This window comes from Neoarius graeffei, chromosome 3 (genome assembly GCF_027579695.1).
Source record: "Neoarius graeffei isolate fNeoGra1 chromosome 3, fNeoGra1.pri, whole genome shotgun sequence".
In the NCBI taxonomy this organism is placed as follows: domain Eukaryota; kingdom Metazoa; phylum Chordata; class Actinopteri; order Siluriformes; family Ariidae; genus Neoarius; species Neoarius graeffei.
This window is the reverse complement of record NC_083571.1, coordinates 25,726,645-25,741,450: the sequence shown is the minus strand read 5'-3', so window position 1 is coordinate 25,741,450 and position 14,806 is coordinate 25,726,645. Positions and strand designations below refer to the sequence as shown.

Sequence of the window (14,806 nt, the reverse complement as noted above, 5' to 3'; positions counted from 1 at the left end):
AACAGCTGAGAAATGGTTCATTCAGGTGCGCCAAGAGACTTGCGATATGCTGACTTTGGGGCTATTTCTCATTCTGTATAGACGCAACTTTGGTCATTAGAATGTCTGGAATAATCGATCACCTAATAAGGCAATATTTTGATCAGGGGTTGACACAGGGAGAGACTGCATCAAGTCTTTTAATAAGGGATGATGTTCTCCTCTGGGACCCCCCTCTCTCTCAAGGCATCGTAAAAAGCCATTTCTGCTCTGTTACATGTCCGCCAATTTCTAAGTCTTCGTTGTCTGACCCACAGGGGGCGCAGCTCTGCTAGAAATCTCCGCTGTTTTTTCGAGATCACGGAATAATTGTCTTGTTTTCTCGAGATCACGGAGTAATTGTCTTGTTTTCTCGAGATCTCGAATTAGTTGTGTTGTTTTCTCGAGATCCTGAATTAATTATGTCGTTATCTCGGGATAACAAGATGAATAAAAAAAAAAAAAAAGATTATATGAAGGGCCTCTCGCGGCTTCCGTACAGACGTCACTATCTTCACCTACAATCAAATTTTAAGCATTTCAATCCAAATACTTTAAAATCAGTTAAAATGTACCATCAATGCTACTTTGCAGTCATGCATGTAATCTGGGTATGTGCACAGAAATAAATACATTTCTCTATTCTGCCATTTCCCAAGACTTTAAATGAAGCAGGCAACTCCAAGTTGAGTCCGGTGAATTACAGCTCAAAATTTGCATCATCATGCATAGCAGGCTGGTAGTACTCGAGTCCGACTCGTGCCTTAATTTTAAGGACTTGCGACTCGACTTGGACTCGAGCACTGATGACTCGGACTCGTGCATTAACTGCATTAGGACTCGTAAATTGGAGACGAGGACTCAGATTTTTTTCCTTTATTTTTTGTTTGTAACACGCCATAATAATTTGGCACAAGATATTTATATCTACATTGATTTTGTACCAATTTCGTGCAAGAGTGTGTCACACCTGCGCACCTTGGTGTATGCATCAGATAGACTCGGGAAAGCATGTGCGCCAAGCAGACTCTCGCGTGCGCTGTAAACGACTCGCACCTGCACAGGATTAAGGCGCAATCAGCGCACCTATATAAAAACTGTGAACTCAATGCTTTGCGAAGTATTGAGTCGCATTGCAGACACAATACCGAGACTTATTTCCTTGTTTGATTTCCTGTTTCTTGTCTTTGATTCTGCCGAGTCTACGATGGCCTGTTTGTGCCTCGCTCGACCTGTTGCCTGTTTCACTGTTTTACCTGCCGTTCTGGGTGGTTTACCTGTCTTCACTTGTATTAATAAACGCACCTTCTGCACTTACATTCGTCTCAGAACCATCTCTGACAGAATACTTTGCACTCCCTGACAAAAAGAATGCACATTCACCTGTTCATACATCAATGGTCAGGAACAAACTAAATGTTAATGGCGCTGAAACAGCCACCATCAAATGGTGCAGCTGGAGTCTTGTTCTCGGCTCAATAGTGGACTCGACTTGGAATTTTTTTTAATGACTTGGACTTGAACACTGGGGACTTGAGACTGGACTCTGACTTGAGGTTTAGTGACTCGACTACAACACTGATGCATGGTCATCTGTGATTAGACTTTCATATGAAAGGTGCCCCACCTGGCTGCTGACAGAGGAGCGGCACTGTAGAGTCATGTCGACGGTGCTAGGCTGAGGCGGAGTGCTCACGTCCATCTGCAGCTTAGTGGGGGTGGCTGAGACAGAAACAGGACATGACTGAATAATCAGACTGTGGTTAAAAATCACTAAAGCAATTATTATTATTATTATTGAGTGAGTCATCACATCCAAAACAGCAGGACTCCTCAGATAGGACTGGCTCTTCAATGGTCATGACTGCTTTAAAATTTCTTTAATTGCGTTTCCTAGTTACAGTCCCCTCTGAAAGTACTGGAACAGCAAGGTCAATTATTTTGTTTTTGCTATACGATGACGTGCGTTTGAGATCAGAAGATGAATTCGATCATGTACACTTCTTTGCCAATTCAGCCCTCCAATTCTTACCATGATGAAAAGGTTGCATCTTTTAATACAGCCTCCATGCGTCTTCAAAAGGTGGATTGTGAGATCTTCAGCCCTGCCCTATGGAAGTTGTTGGTGAGGTCACAGACTTGTTTTGGGGTTTTTCCTTTACAGCGCTCATAATAGCCAGTTTTACACAGATATTCCACAATATTGTCGTTAATAAGACTCCTCGTTTTATTGGCTGTTTTACATGCTGTCTTTTCAGATCGGAACGATTGTGCAAAGCAGCATGGGATTTCCCAGGCTAGGTCAGTTCGCTAACTGGCACCAAAATTCAAAGAATACTGAACAGAACTGGTTCAAGTACCCATTCCCTGTTAGTCAAAGGTTCCCTGTTTGGTTGTATGTTGCACATCATGCCTCTGCTTCCGGAACGCTGGAACATGATGTAAAAACACCGTTTACACTAAACCAACTAAAAGATGGCATAAAAGTAGCGCCAGTGTGTGTTTTTACATCATGTTCCAGCGTTCCGGAAGCAGAGGCATGACGTGCAACATACAACCAAACAGGGAACCTTTGACTAACAGGGAATGGGTACTTGAACCAGTTCTGTTCAGTATTCTTTGAATTTTGGTGCCAGTTAGCGAACTGACCTAGCCTGGGAAATCCCATGCTGCTTTGCACAATCGTTCCGATCTGAAAAGACAGCATGGAAACTATGGTCTAAAGGCTCGCCTGAGTTAGGGAGCCAATCAGAGAGTGGGGAGGGGTGGAAAGACGGTGACGCGTACTGCTCGACAGACGGAAGCTTGTAGTTTATTTGGGACTGTTTACGGATCACATTTAACATGGCGGCGAGCGATACGAACCAAACTTTCGATCAAGCTTTAGACACTGTTCTGAATTAGTCTGGTTAACACCAGACCATATCACAAGTGAAATAATTTTGGTGCCATTGTTTTCCTATTTTTGTTTTGCCTTCTCTTTCCTTCTCTTCTTCGTCGCTCTAACTACGTCACCCGGTACAACTGCCATGATTGGCCATGGGCTACGTATACGCCAAATGATAGACATTCACAACGTCCAATAAACGGCCATTGACAATCGTAAACCACACCTCCCCTACGAGAAATTCAATAGGCAGATTCCAGACCATATTTCACTTGTGATATGGTCTGGTGTTAACCAGACTAGAACTGACCCAATGTTTTCACCAATTTTGAGCAGAACCAATGTAATCAAGGACGCATCATGGAAATTCACAATGGGAGTAAACAGGAGGAGTAGCAAGATGGTGGAGCACAGTGATTATCTGCGAACTTTTGTCCAGTTATTGCAGAAATTTGTTTTCGGTCCATTTTTTCTGAAATTGAATCCTTTTCCGTTGTCTTCTCCACTGCTGCGCACCGCTTCCTCTCCGTACTAAAGACACCCACTGATATCACGATTTGCACCGGAAAAACCAGGTATATTTTGGTTCCAGTCAGGAACCAACTTTTCAGGCTCCAAACCAAATTATTTTTGGTCCAAATATTCAAATGGTTCAAAATTTGGGGTGCGAACAACAGAACCTGTTCCCTCTTGGTGGAAAAGGGGTAACAGAGGAATGTCTTGCATCTAGTACGATGTATAATATGCTATGCATCAGAAATATGAATATCCTGAGCATACCGGCACCGCTTTCAAAACAATAACGGTGGGAGAACCAAGTGTTGGTGCTTATGCTAGCCGTGCATGTTTATACCACTCTTCAAACGCAAGCAAAGTTGGTGAGCATCGCGTCTGTGCAATCAGAAACATGCTGGAGGAGAAACTGAAGTAGGAAGGCATTTGAGGCAGAATGGTACACAGATCTTAGACATTGTAGGTGGAGACGTTTGAATTTGTGCTGGTCTTGGAAAGAACATCATCAGTGTCAAAAACATCACACCCCTGTTCCGCAATGCCACCTGTCCCTTTTACACCAAAAGACGTCGATTCCAGTTCTATCAACCGTTCTGACTGCGATGCCATGGGGGGGGGGGGGGGGGGGGGGTTTCCATATTCCATACCTTTTACACAGGAAGGTGGTGATGGAAACAGGTACAAAATTCCTGCCTTGAACAAGCTGTGTAAAAGTGGCTAATGTTTCCACCATCAACTGCTGTCATTTTCCTTGGCTAACCTGCTCGATGTCTGGCTGTTAGTAAATCAGTAGTTTCTTTCCTTTTCATTCCAAATTGTTGTACTGACTATGCCCAATGCTTGTGCAATTTCTCAGCTTCAAAATGGCTTGCTTTTCTCCCATAGACAGCTCTCTGGTCTTCATGTTGGTTTATCCTTTTCATCAACAAATGCAGTCTTCACAGGTGAAACCCAGGGATAAAACCAAGAGTAAACATTCGGAGCTATTAACTATTTAAACAAACAAACAAACAAACAAACAAAAAATCAAAATCAATCTAACAGGACAACAAGAAACACCTGTCAGTCAGCCAGCCACATGTTCCAATATTTTTGATCACTTAGGGAAAAAAATGGGTGGGTTAAACAAAAGGTACAAATGTTCCAAGTTGTTTAACACATCTAGATGTAAATGTCTGGAAATCAAAACTTAAATTCTGATTTATTGTCTCATTCATCTTTTAATTTCAAACCCAAATGTCTTCAGTGTATAGGAAAAACAACTGAATTGGCCTTGCCATTCCAATATATTTGGAGGAGACCATTCATCCTGATTTCACACAATGCAACACAATTTTACTCTGTTGTAGTAAATAAAATGACAAAAAAAAAAAAATTTAAATCGCAAAAACCATGCATTGTAAAATGACTAGAAACACCAGTTTGTTTTTTGGTTTTAAAAATCTGGTAAAATCAGGATTTCTGTGATATTTCACAAACACGACAAATTAATATCCAAACCAATGCATTACAAAAAAAAAAAAAAGTTACAGTGGCACTTACAGGTGCACGTGCTATCAGACGTGGCTGTGCACGATGACTTGTGGGAGCTGTGTGAGGAGGTGGATGGTGTGTGGCCATGATCGAATTGCTCTAGCACCTCCTTTAGGCTGGAGGTGTTTAACTGGGATTCAGAACCAGAGTCCTGAGACTGCTAGAGAGAGGAATAGGGACGGTTTAAATAAACCAAAAGCTGTCCACAACCTGTTAGGACCTGTCCCAAGTTAAGCCAGTATCTCACTCGGCTGCGACAGCTTGCGACAAATTGCGAACGTCATTTGCGAGAGAGTTTCAAAAGTGCCTTGAAACATTCGCGGGGCTTCTCAATTTCCTCGCATGAGTCGCAAAGTGTCGCTCCTTCATCGCTGAAATTTTGAACACGTTCAAAAAATTTCTCTCAAAATAGCCGCAAATGCGTCGCTGGTGTCGCAAAGCTGTCACGAACCCTTCTCAAGTCAGTTTCCATGAGACAGGAAGTGTGAGTGTATCTCACTGGGCTGCGACAGCCTGCGACTAGTTGGAGACACAATTGCGATAAAATATGCGAATATCAATTCAATGTGATTCCAAGTGAAAATTCGCATATTTTAATCGCAATCGTTGTGTCTCCAACTAGTCGCAGGCTGTCGCAGCCCAGGGAGATACTACCCTTACTTAAAATATTCTTTAAGATTTTTGTTGATTTTATTTTGCTCTCAGCTGTCTCTCACCTTGTTTACTGTTTTTTCAGGAAGTGACTCTGCAATGCCCATATCTCTCCTGTGTTGTGCCCGTACATCAGCATATCTAAACAGAAAAAGTCCAGGGGAAATTAAAATCTGAAAAAGGGTGAAAAGAAATTATTATGGACTGTGTGAGTAAAAAAGAGAGGCACTCTCAGCATCTAAAGTACACCACTTGCACAACTGAACAGAGTATGCAAAATATACAATAATACAATTCTAGATATAATCCAAGCATATATATTTTCGAAAGACATCATTTTATACACACACCTTTTTGTCCAACAGTTAACGGGTTCTTGAACTGGTTCTGTTCAGGATTCTTTGAACCTTGGTGCCAGCTACCCAACCAGCCCACGTTTTCACCAGTTTTGTGCAGAACCAGTGTAACCAAGGATGTGTTATGAACGGATGGTGTTGCGCAATTCACAACAGGAGTAAACCAAAGCAGCAAGATGGTGTAGTGCACAGATTACCTACAAGTTTTTGTTCTTTTATTGCAGATATTTGTTTTCTGTCCATTTTTGCTGAAGATGTATCCTTTTCTATTGCATTCTCCATTGTTGCACTTCGCTTCCTCTCCAAACTAATGACGCCCATGGAAATCATCACGGCTCGCGCTGGAAAAAGCAGCTATATTTTGGTTCCAGCTGGGAACCAACTTTTCAGGTTCCGAACCAATTTACTTTTGGTCAAAATGCTCTAAACTGTTCAAAATTTGGTGCAGGAACCAGAACGGAACCTTTTCCCTGTTGGTCGAAAAGGGGTAATATTGTCTTGCTCAATGGCCAAACAGTAGCTCTCTGGTAGTCCTGGGATTTGACCCTCCACCAATAAGCTACCCCATGCCTTCATGCGTTATTAAATCCCTCATGACTATAGATAAGGATGGGGACAAATAGCTTTGTCTGAAAACTGAGGTCCTGCGTCATCACCACAGACCAGTACAGAAACTAAACACAGCTTCCCCTGACCCAAAACTTTTATCAGTATCAGCAACCTTAGCAAGAGAGAGAGACTCAAAACACCAGACTTCTGCGGCATTTCCTCCTGAAGGGACAGCATGTCCACTAGATGAGAGTTCCTCAAAAGCACTCCTCCCATCACTCATCTCCCCCCTCCAGAGGACCAGAACAGTTTGCTGAAACTTCTTTAAGGCCACCCAAAATTCTTTGTTCATGGCCTCTCAAAACTCTTCCTATGCCCATGCTTTCATTTCTGCAACTGCTTTTACTGCAGCCCTTGCAACTTCCTACACCTCTCAATTGAAATCAAGAGAACCCTCTGTGACATTTACTCAAAAGGTTTCCCTAACCAATGGTGGGAGTTAAATTTGTCTCCCAACAAATCTTGAGGCAAACACCCCCATGCAACCCAGAAGGCTCTTTTGCGTTTACCAAATAAATCTCACCACCAAGAGATAATCAACTGACAGCTCAGCCCCTTTCTTTACCTGAGTGCCCAAAACTTATGGCTTCTGGTTTGATTAAACAGTCACAAAAATTACCAGTGACTTTTGGCCCAAGTTGCTCTAGTATTAGGTACACTTATGAGAATTCTCGTGTTTGAACAAAGTGTTTGCTACTGATAATCCATTGACAGAAAACTAATAGTATTTCAACTCTTGAATTCAGAGACCATTCCTCATAATCGCCCCTCAAATTGTCCATACTGCTCTTGCTACATACTTACAAAACAGTCAAGAGTTTTCCTTACTGTATACATGCAACCTTCTTGACCACTGGTAAAAAGAACTGCAAGACCCTCAGCTTAAGACTGGTGAGTATCCCCAAACCAGACTGAGGCCTACCTCCTGTGGGAACTCCAAAGAAGAAGAGAGACCACCCCTGATCAAGAGGCTTGGTCCTTGAGCCCATATGGTCTGCTAATGGAAGGCCAATGACATCTAGTCCAAATTCCCAAAGCCAGTTTCCATTACAAGAACCCAGTCTGTGCAAGACTGTCCATCAGATATCTGCCAGCAAACCGGCAATGCACCTGACCCTCTACCCTTCATCTTGCAGGTGCTGAGCCTACAAGGTGACCCCAGGACCAGTTGGTCCATTCACCAGGGCTTGCCTGTGGACACCACCCCCAGGCATGGATACGGCATGGGCCTGGGTAACAGTAATCCAGTCAGAGTACGCCTGGTCATTTTTTCGTAAATTTCATGGGTGTCTTTAAGATCACTCTTTGCCTGACCCGTCCCCTTGGATCTGTTCATTAAAGGTGAACTTTACACTCCAGGTGACATAGCCTTCAAGTTCAGTCATGCACTCACTTTAACATCTTCCTACACCACAGATGTGTCAGGCGATGCACGGCTTGACCGTAGCGTTTTTCTCCAATACTTTCGATCCAGGGCATCCTTAGCAGTAAGACCCCACTCCCTTAAGTCCTGTGCGACTAGCTCTTTTCAGTTCTTGCGGGGCCTGCCCCTCTTTATCATACCTTCCATCTGGTGGGCTGTGATTCTTGCAGTCATGGTGAAACTGTGCTGTGCATGGCCAAACCACCGCAAACACCTATACCCGGGGTCAGCATCCAGATCCAGGGGACCAAGCCTCAGACAAAGACTCCTAGAGTTGACCCCATCCTTGGGCTTTACACAACACATCCATCGCAGCATCGCTCTCTCATTGTGAGGTACACAAGGTGATATAGTCCTGAGGTTCAGGGAGGTACTCAAGCCCCTTCGCCATGACAATGTCTTGGTCCACAAAGGGACAGCAAGCATTCACTTGGATGAATAATATGAAACCGGTCATTCTTTATACATTTTGAAAAGCGTATGCAAATATTACCTGACTACGGTGTGTGTGCACACAATAAACTCCGGCCGTGAGTTCCACTGGTGGTAGGTGATGTAGTAGTGAGTCTGGAGCCAGATCCACTGTTGGCCTTTTGTCAGGAATCGATAGTAACATGACTTGCCCTTTCCAAACTGCATCACTGCACAAGGTAGCAATAATCTATATATCACTTAATTATTTAACAAAAGTGGCACACCTTTACATATATGCAGATGATATAGTTGGGTGCATTGATATGCGTGGACTTGTGTACATTTACAGTACTCACAATGCTCATGGCATTTAGCCAGTGACTCCAGGTCGTCTACGTGATAGTAGTCATAGCCCGACGTCCCCAGGACTTCAAAGGGAAGATAGCCAATAATTGGAGGAGCTCTGAAAAATGAGAAAAAAAAATTATTCAACAAGCTTAATTTAGCAAAGCATGATTAAAACGTATGAGCAAAAGTGGGGGAAAAACTCAAATTTAGACCATCACCTGTGATCTAACAGAAGAAATTTCCACTCAAGACTGTGCCTAGACGTAAACTCTTCATTGGGCTCCTCCACTATACACATCTCCTGCAGACAATCGCTCAATCAATAGAAGCTAAGCACACATGTACCTGTGGTAGACATCATCTCCAGACAGTCGATCAGTTATCGATACAAGCTAAAAACACAAACGTGTTTGTCGTGGACATAGCACAAGCCCAGTTAATCAGTAAATCAGTCAATACAAGCTAATCCCAGACCTGCTCAGGACAAGTATTATGGACTATAATGCATCCTCTTTGAGTAAACACATTTGCTCTGCAGCAAAGATAATATTTAAATAATCAACACTTAACGAGACACACAAACTCTAAAAGTAATCTATAATATCAATAAAGCCAGAGACCAAGAGAGAGATACATACAGTTGCAACCAGAAGTTTACATACAGTTTAGAAAGCGAGACAAACTTTTTTCCTCCATGTCTGACAGTAAAATTGAGGAAAATTTTCCTGTTTTAGGTCAGTTAGGATCCCCCAATTTTTTTTTTAAATTTGTAAAATGTCAGAATAAATCAGAGAGAAAATTTTTTAGAGAATTTTTAAATTACTTTCATCAAAAAAGTCAGAAGTTTACATACACTAAGCTGACTCTGACTTTAAACAGCTTGGAGCATTCCACATGATGAATGTTTTGTCATTAGAAGCTTCTGATTGGCTAATTGACATCATCTGAATTAACTGGAAGCACACCTGTGGATATATTTTAAGGCACACCTTCAAACACAAGGGCTGGAAAATCAAAAGAAAATCAACCAAGTCATCAGGAAAAGAATCGTGGATCTTCACCAGTCTGGTTCATCCTTGGGGACAATTTCCAGATGCCTGAAGGTCCCATGTTCATCTGTTCAAACAATAATATGCAAGTATAAACACCACCAGAGCTCACAGCCATCATACCGCTCAGGAAGGAGATGGCTTCTGTGTCCCAGAGATGAATGTGCTTTGGTGCGAAATGTGCACATGAACCCCAGAACAACAGCGAAAGACCTTGTAAAGATGCTGGCTGAAACCAGTAAGAGGGTATCGTTATCCACAGTAAAACAAGTTCTGTACCGACATGAGCTGAAAGGCCACTCAACAAGGAGAAAGCCACTACTCCAAAACCACCATAGAACAGCCAGATTATGGTTTGCAGCTGCACATGGGGACAAAAATTGAACTGTTTGGTCATAATGGTCATTATATTTGGAGGGGGGCTTGCAAGCCTCAGAACACCATCCCAATCGTGAAGTATGGTGGTGGCAGCATCATGTTCTGGGGCTGCTTTGCTGCAGGAGGGACTGGTGCACTGCACAAAATAGACAATGTCACAAGGAAAGAAAATTGTGGATATATTCAAGCAACATCTCAAGACATCAGCCAAAAAGTTAAAGCTTGGGTGTGGATGGAGTTTCCAAATGGACAATGACCCCAAGCATACCTCTAAATTAATTGCAAAGTGGCTTAAGGACAACAAAGTGAAGGTATTGGAGTGGCCATCACATGTCCCCTGACATCAATCCTATAGAATATTTGGTGGGTGGCAATGAAAAGGCGTGTGCGAGCAAGAAGGCCCACAAATTTGACTCAACTCCACCAGTTCTGTCAGGAGGAACAGGCCAAAATTCCAGCGAAATATTGAGAGAAACTTGTGGAAGGCGACCCAAACTGCTTGATCCAAGTTACACTTCAAAGGAGATTCTACCAAATACTAACCAAGTGTGTGTAAACTTCTGATTATTCATTCAGACATTTTACAAATAAAATAAAATAAAATTGGGGATCCTAACGGACCTAAAACAGGAAAATTTTCCTCAATTTTACTGCCAGACACGGAGAAGGGGGAAAAAAAAAAAAGTGTCTTTTTTTTAATAAAAATTGCATGTAAACTTCTGGTTGCAACTGTATTTTTCAAGTCGAGATGAACAACAAACATGGGGGGAGGAATCATGAATTTATTATTATAATTTTTTTTTTTTTTGGGGACACACACACACACCAACCAAAATCACAATTAAGCATCTTGCCTTGATGAACTGAGGCTTGGCTAGCCGTACTGTTGCTACAAAACACACGTGGTCGTCAAAGGCTGGGCGCAATGACTGCTGGATTACTCCTTCTAGACCGTTTCGGCATATACATGGCACTGAGAAGAAAGATGCAAGAAGAGAAATGTTACAAATAGAGATCATGATAAAGAAAACTGTAATAGTTGGAAAACTGCTGTGGTATAAGACAAATTAAAGTGCATATCACGGGTAAATTCAGGAGCAAGATCAATGTAATCCTCCTATTTTATATTAAACTTTGGTCAAATATCTGTCACATTCTGCATTTTGTGCAATTTTTTTACCTTGCGCAATACCAGAAAAATTTTGAAAAAAATCAAGCCATTTGAGGCGAATTGGTCCGCCTTTGAAAAAGTTTGGCGTTTGGATTTCCCGGCAAACATTGATTTTCATGACGTCGCGTGCAGGATGCCTCCCTCTGAATCCTACGTCAGCGCTGGTTTGTTTATGAGAAAACGACCTGGTGGTTTTCTGCAAATTTCTTCAACGTTATCGCGTAATTATTAAAGGAACAGTCCACCGTACTTCCATAATGAAATAGGTTCTTCTCTGAATTGAGACGAGCTGATCCGTACCTCTCCGAGCTTTGTGCGACCTCCCAGTCAGTCCGACGCGCTGTTACTCCTGTTAGCAATGTAGCTAGGCTCAGCATGGCCAATGGTATTTTTTGGGGCTGTAGTTAGATACGACCAAACTCATGTAAACAGGAAAAACGTGGAAGAGTTTGGTCGCATCTAACTACAGCCCCAAAAAATACCATTGGCCATGCTGAGCCTAGCTACATTGCTAACAGGAGTAACAGCGCGTCGGACTGACTGGGAGGTCGCACAAAGCTCGGAGAGGTATGGATCAGCTCGTCTCAATTCAGAGAACAACATATTTCATTATGGAAGTACGGTGGACTGTTCCTTTAAAATGGTTAACAGATGTATCGTAGGAGGGTGTAGCAACACCAACCTTGATGGGATTAGTACTCATCGTTTCCCAAAAGACCGGACAATGAGAGAGAAAATGGGAGCGCTTGGTCTACACAGGCTGTGCACTGAAACCGTGCAAAGCTCGCACAGCCTGCTGGCGCTTCTGCAGGTGACGTCACGAATCTGGCTCCAGACTCCCTTGGGATTTTTCCAGACACTTTTGTTATTTTATTTTTTTCTGCTGTAGACAGATGGCCTTGTGCAAAATTACCCTACTGGATGAGTGTGTAAAGGGACATACTTTCATATTAAAAAACAAACAAACAAGAAATTGGTCCAGAATATGTCCTTTAAAACACCCAAGATACTTTATGTTTCTTAAAGGGGACATATTATGAAAAACTCATATTTGAGACTGGTATAGGGTTTTGTTTTATTTTTATTTTTTCTCCATGGTTTGGCTTTCCCTGGTAGCCAGGAAACTGTTTAACAATAAGACATTTTTATGGACTTGGTTTTTGCATGAAACTATTTTCTCTTGAACTCTCTTATACTGAATTCACCTCTATAATTTCTCTCCATACTTCCTTTGGTCTTTTCAGATGATGCGAGTCTGATGGATAGGGTGCTAAATAATATTTTTTTTATTCACAAGAGTCAACATCTTTCAGAGAATTTTTTTTTTTTGGGATGTTTAGTAGCCATTTCGCAATTTATGCTCTGTGAACTTGCCTTTTATGAAGTTTTGTGGGAGTCATCAAATGCAAATCAGCTGTGGCAATGCAGAGGTGCCTGATAATTTAGATTTTATTCCTTAAAGCTAGACTGCCTTTCAGATTTTTCAAGTGTAGGTCATAAAAAGAATTTTCCCCGACACCCAATTATTTTTGTTTAGTGGACCGAAAACTACTGAATTCGAATAGCAGACTTCCAATTTTATTAGGTTTAAAAAAAAAGAATGAATTTAGGGCCATGTGGCCCTAAATTCTCCGCTATTTTTTCCTGCTTCACCATAACCCAATTCAAAATACTACGTCATGCATCACATGGTGGGCTTTCCCTGTTCGTGCAAGGCATTGTGGGATACAAATTTGAAACAGGAGAGAAAAATGGAGGACGTGAGCGTGCGCGAATGAAACGTGAAAGAGCGACGACAGTAACGGAAAGCGAGAGAAAAAAAAAGACGTTATGTTATATACGAAGGAAAGGAAACGCAGGACCAAGGTAATAAATATCGGCGGTCAGCGAGCACCTCGGTGTGATCAGCTGTTCGTTTAGCGACCAAGTGATGGAACCGTCAGTGCACAGTCAAAGGTAAACCTGTAGATATGCACACAAAGACTTCCTCTGTCTGCTTGACTGCATGAAGTGAGCGATTTCACGCGTATTATTTTCTAGGGAATCCCCTCAAATTAAATAACTTCCCAGCCACAGAATGGCCTGATATTTTGTGAGATATTACAGAAATAAACTTCCATCACAATGACCAAATTTCAGAGGGAACTAAATTTCATCGATTTTATGAAATCGAAAGGCCGTCTAGCTTTAAAGACTGATGAATGAGGCCTTGTGTACAGCAGCTCTGGACACTTAACTACATAAAGCATAAACAGGACTCACTGTTGCTGAGTGACTTGAAGTTGCCGATAAATTTGACGTATTCGTACACAGGTGGTTCTTTGGGGTCCACAGAGCCTCGGAGCATGTGACAGCAAAACTCCAGCTGCCCCTTAGCTGGAAAACACAACCGGGAATGGCGGCGTCGGCGTCATACATCATAGTGGTGGGCTCGTACTTTTATGGAACAACAAATTTCAATAGAACATAGCTCTTGGTCGAATCAGATGATGACCTCACTCACTCTTGAGGTATTCCGGGCTGAGGTTCTCGCCTTCTGGGTGTGAAGAGAGGGCTTTGTACACGTCAGTGTGCTCTCCAACTGGAAGGAAGTTTAGCAGGTTCTGATCCACCAAATCTGACTACAAAGCAGACGAAGTCAACATGTCTAGGCTAAGTAGCAACGTATGAGACGTTCATTCAGTAATACGAATGCAGTGATGTGATCTGACATGACATAAAGCAGATGTAATGGCACCCCTGCAAGATTATCATGTTAGACTTCACCATCCTAAAGGCTCTCTCGTGTATTAAAAAAAAAAAAAAAAGGAAAACTTGTTAAATATAGCATGCAGTTGTTTACATGGTAATCAATTAATTTAAAACGTTAGTTACATGCAGAAAAATGACCGTGATGCCATACAAGTGTCTCACACAAACACCTAAACACTTACTGGTAGGTGGCCGAGTAAGGACGTGACACTTTCAGAGACATAGAGGACGTTTCCATCAGTCAGGATAACAAGGAAGAAGCCATCCAATGCCTAGGAATCACAAAACAGTGGATATGCAGTGAAAAAGATGATTTAAAATTAAAAAAAATAAGAAAGGAAAAAAAAGTCTTAAACACACATACATCCAAATTTGAGAATCTCACCTCCAGCATAAGCTGTATGAACTCCTCATTGCTGAGGAACGGGGGTTTCCAGTCCTGGCTGATCTCGCTCGACTCGGACTGTGCAGCAATTTCTGAACAAAAGCATCATCATATTGGCTTTTGTCACAGACACTGAACATGACTTAATTTTCTTTGACTCGGACCCCTTTTCCACCAAATCAGTTCCAGGGCTGGTTCGGGGCCAGCGCTGGTTCACAACTCGTTCAACTTGCGAGCCAGCTGAGAATCAGTTTGCTTTTCCATAGCTCGCGGTGCTAAGGGGAGCCACGTCATTACGTCACTGTATACGTCAGTTACGT

At 42.2% G+C, this 14,806-nt stretch overlaps 1 protein-coding gene across 7 annotated transcripts in view; it reads right to left on the bottom strand.

Annotated features, from left to right (window-relative positions):
- The window catches only part of clockb (clock circadian regulator b), a 112,015-nt gene that overhangs the window by 25,681 nt on the left and 71,528 nt on the right, over positions 1–14,806 (bottom strand). For 5 of the 7 annotated variants that reach the window (XM_060916558.1, XM_060916557.1, XM_060916561.1 and 2 more), the window contains exons 5-15: positions 14,487–14,578; positions 14,284–14,373; positions 13,854–13,971; positions 13,613–13,726; positions 11,034–11,152; positions 8,971–9,053; positions 8,761–8,867; positions 8,484–8,631; positions 5,668–5,743; positions 4,961–5,111; positions 1,646–1,740 (exon numbers count right to left, since the gene is read on the bottom strand). In XM_060916558.1, coding sequence (XP_060772541.1) covers positions 1,646–1,740; positions 4,961–5,111; positions 5,668–5,743; positions 8,484–8,631; positions 8,761–8,867; positions 8,971–9,053; positions 11,034–11,152; positions 13,613–13,726; positions 13,854–13,971; positions 14,284–14,373; positions 14,487–14,578 — 1,193 coding nt within the window. The remainder of the gene's footprint in view (positions 1–1,645; positions 1,741–4,960; positions 5,112–5,667; positions 5,744–8,483; positions 8,632–8,760; positions 8,868–8,970; positions 9,054–11,033; positions 11,153–13,612; positions 13,727–13,853; positions 13,972–14,283; positions 14,374–14,486; positions 14,579–14,806) is intronic. The other 2 variants (XM_060916559.1, XM_060916562.1) reach the window with 1 other exon arrangement.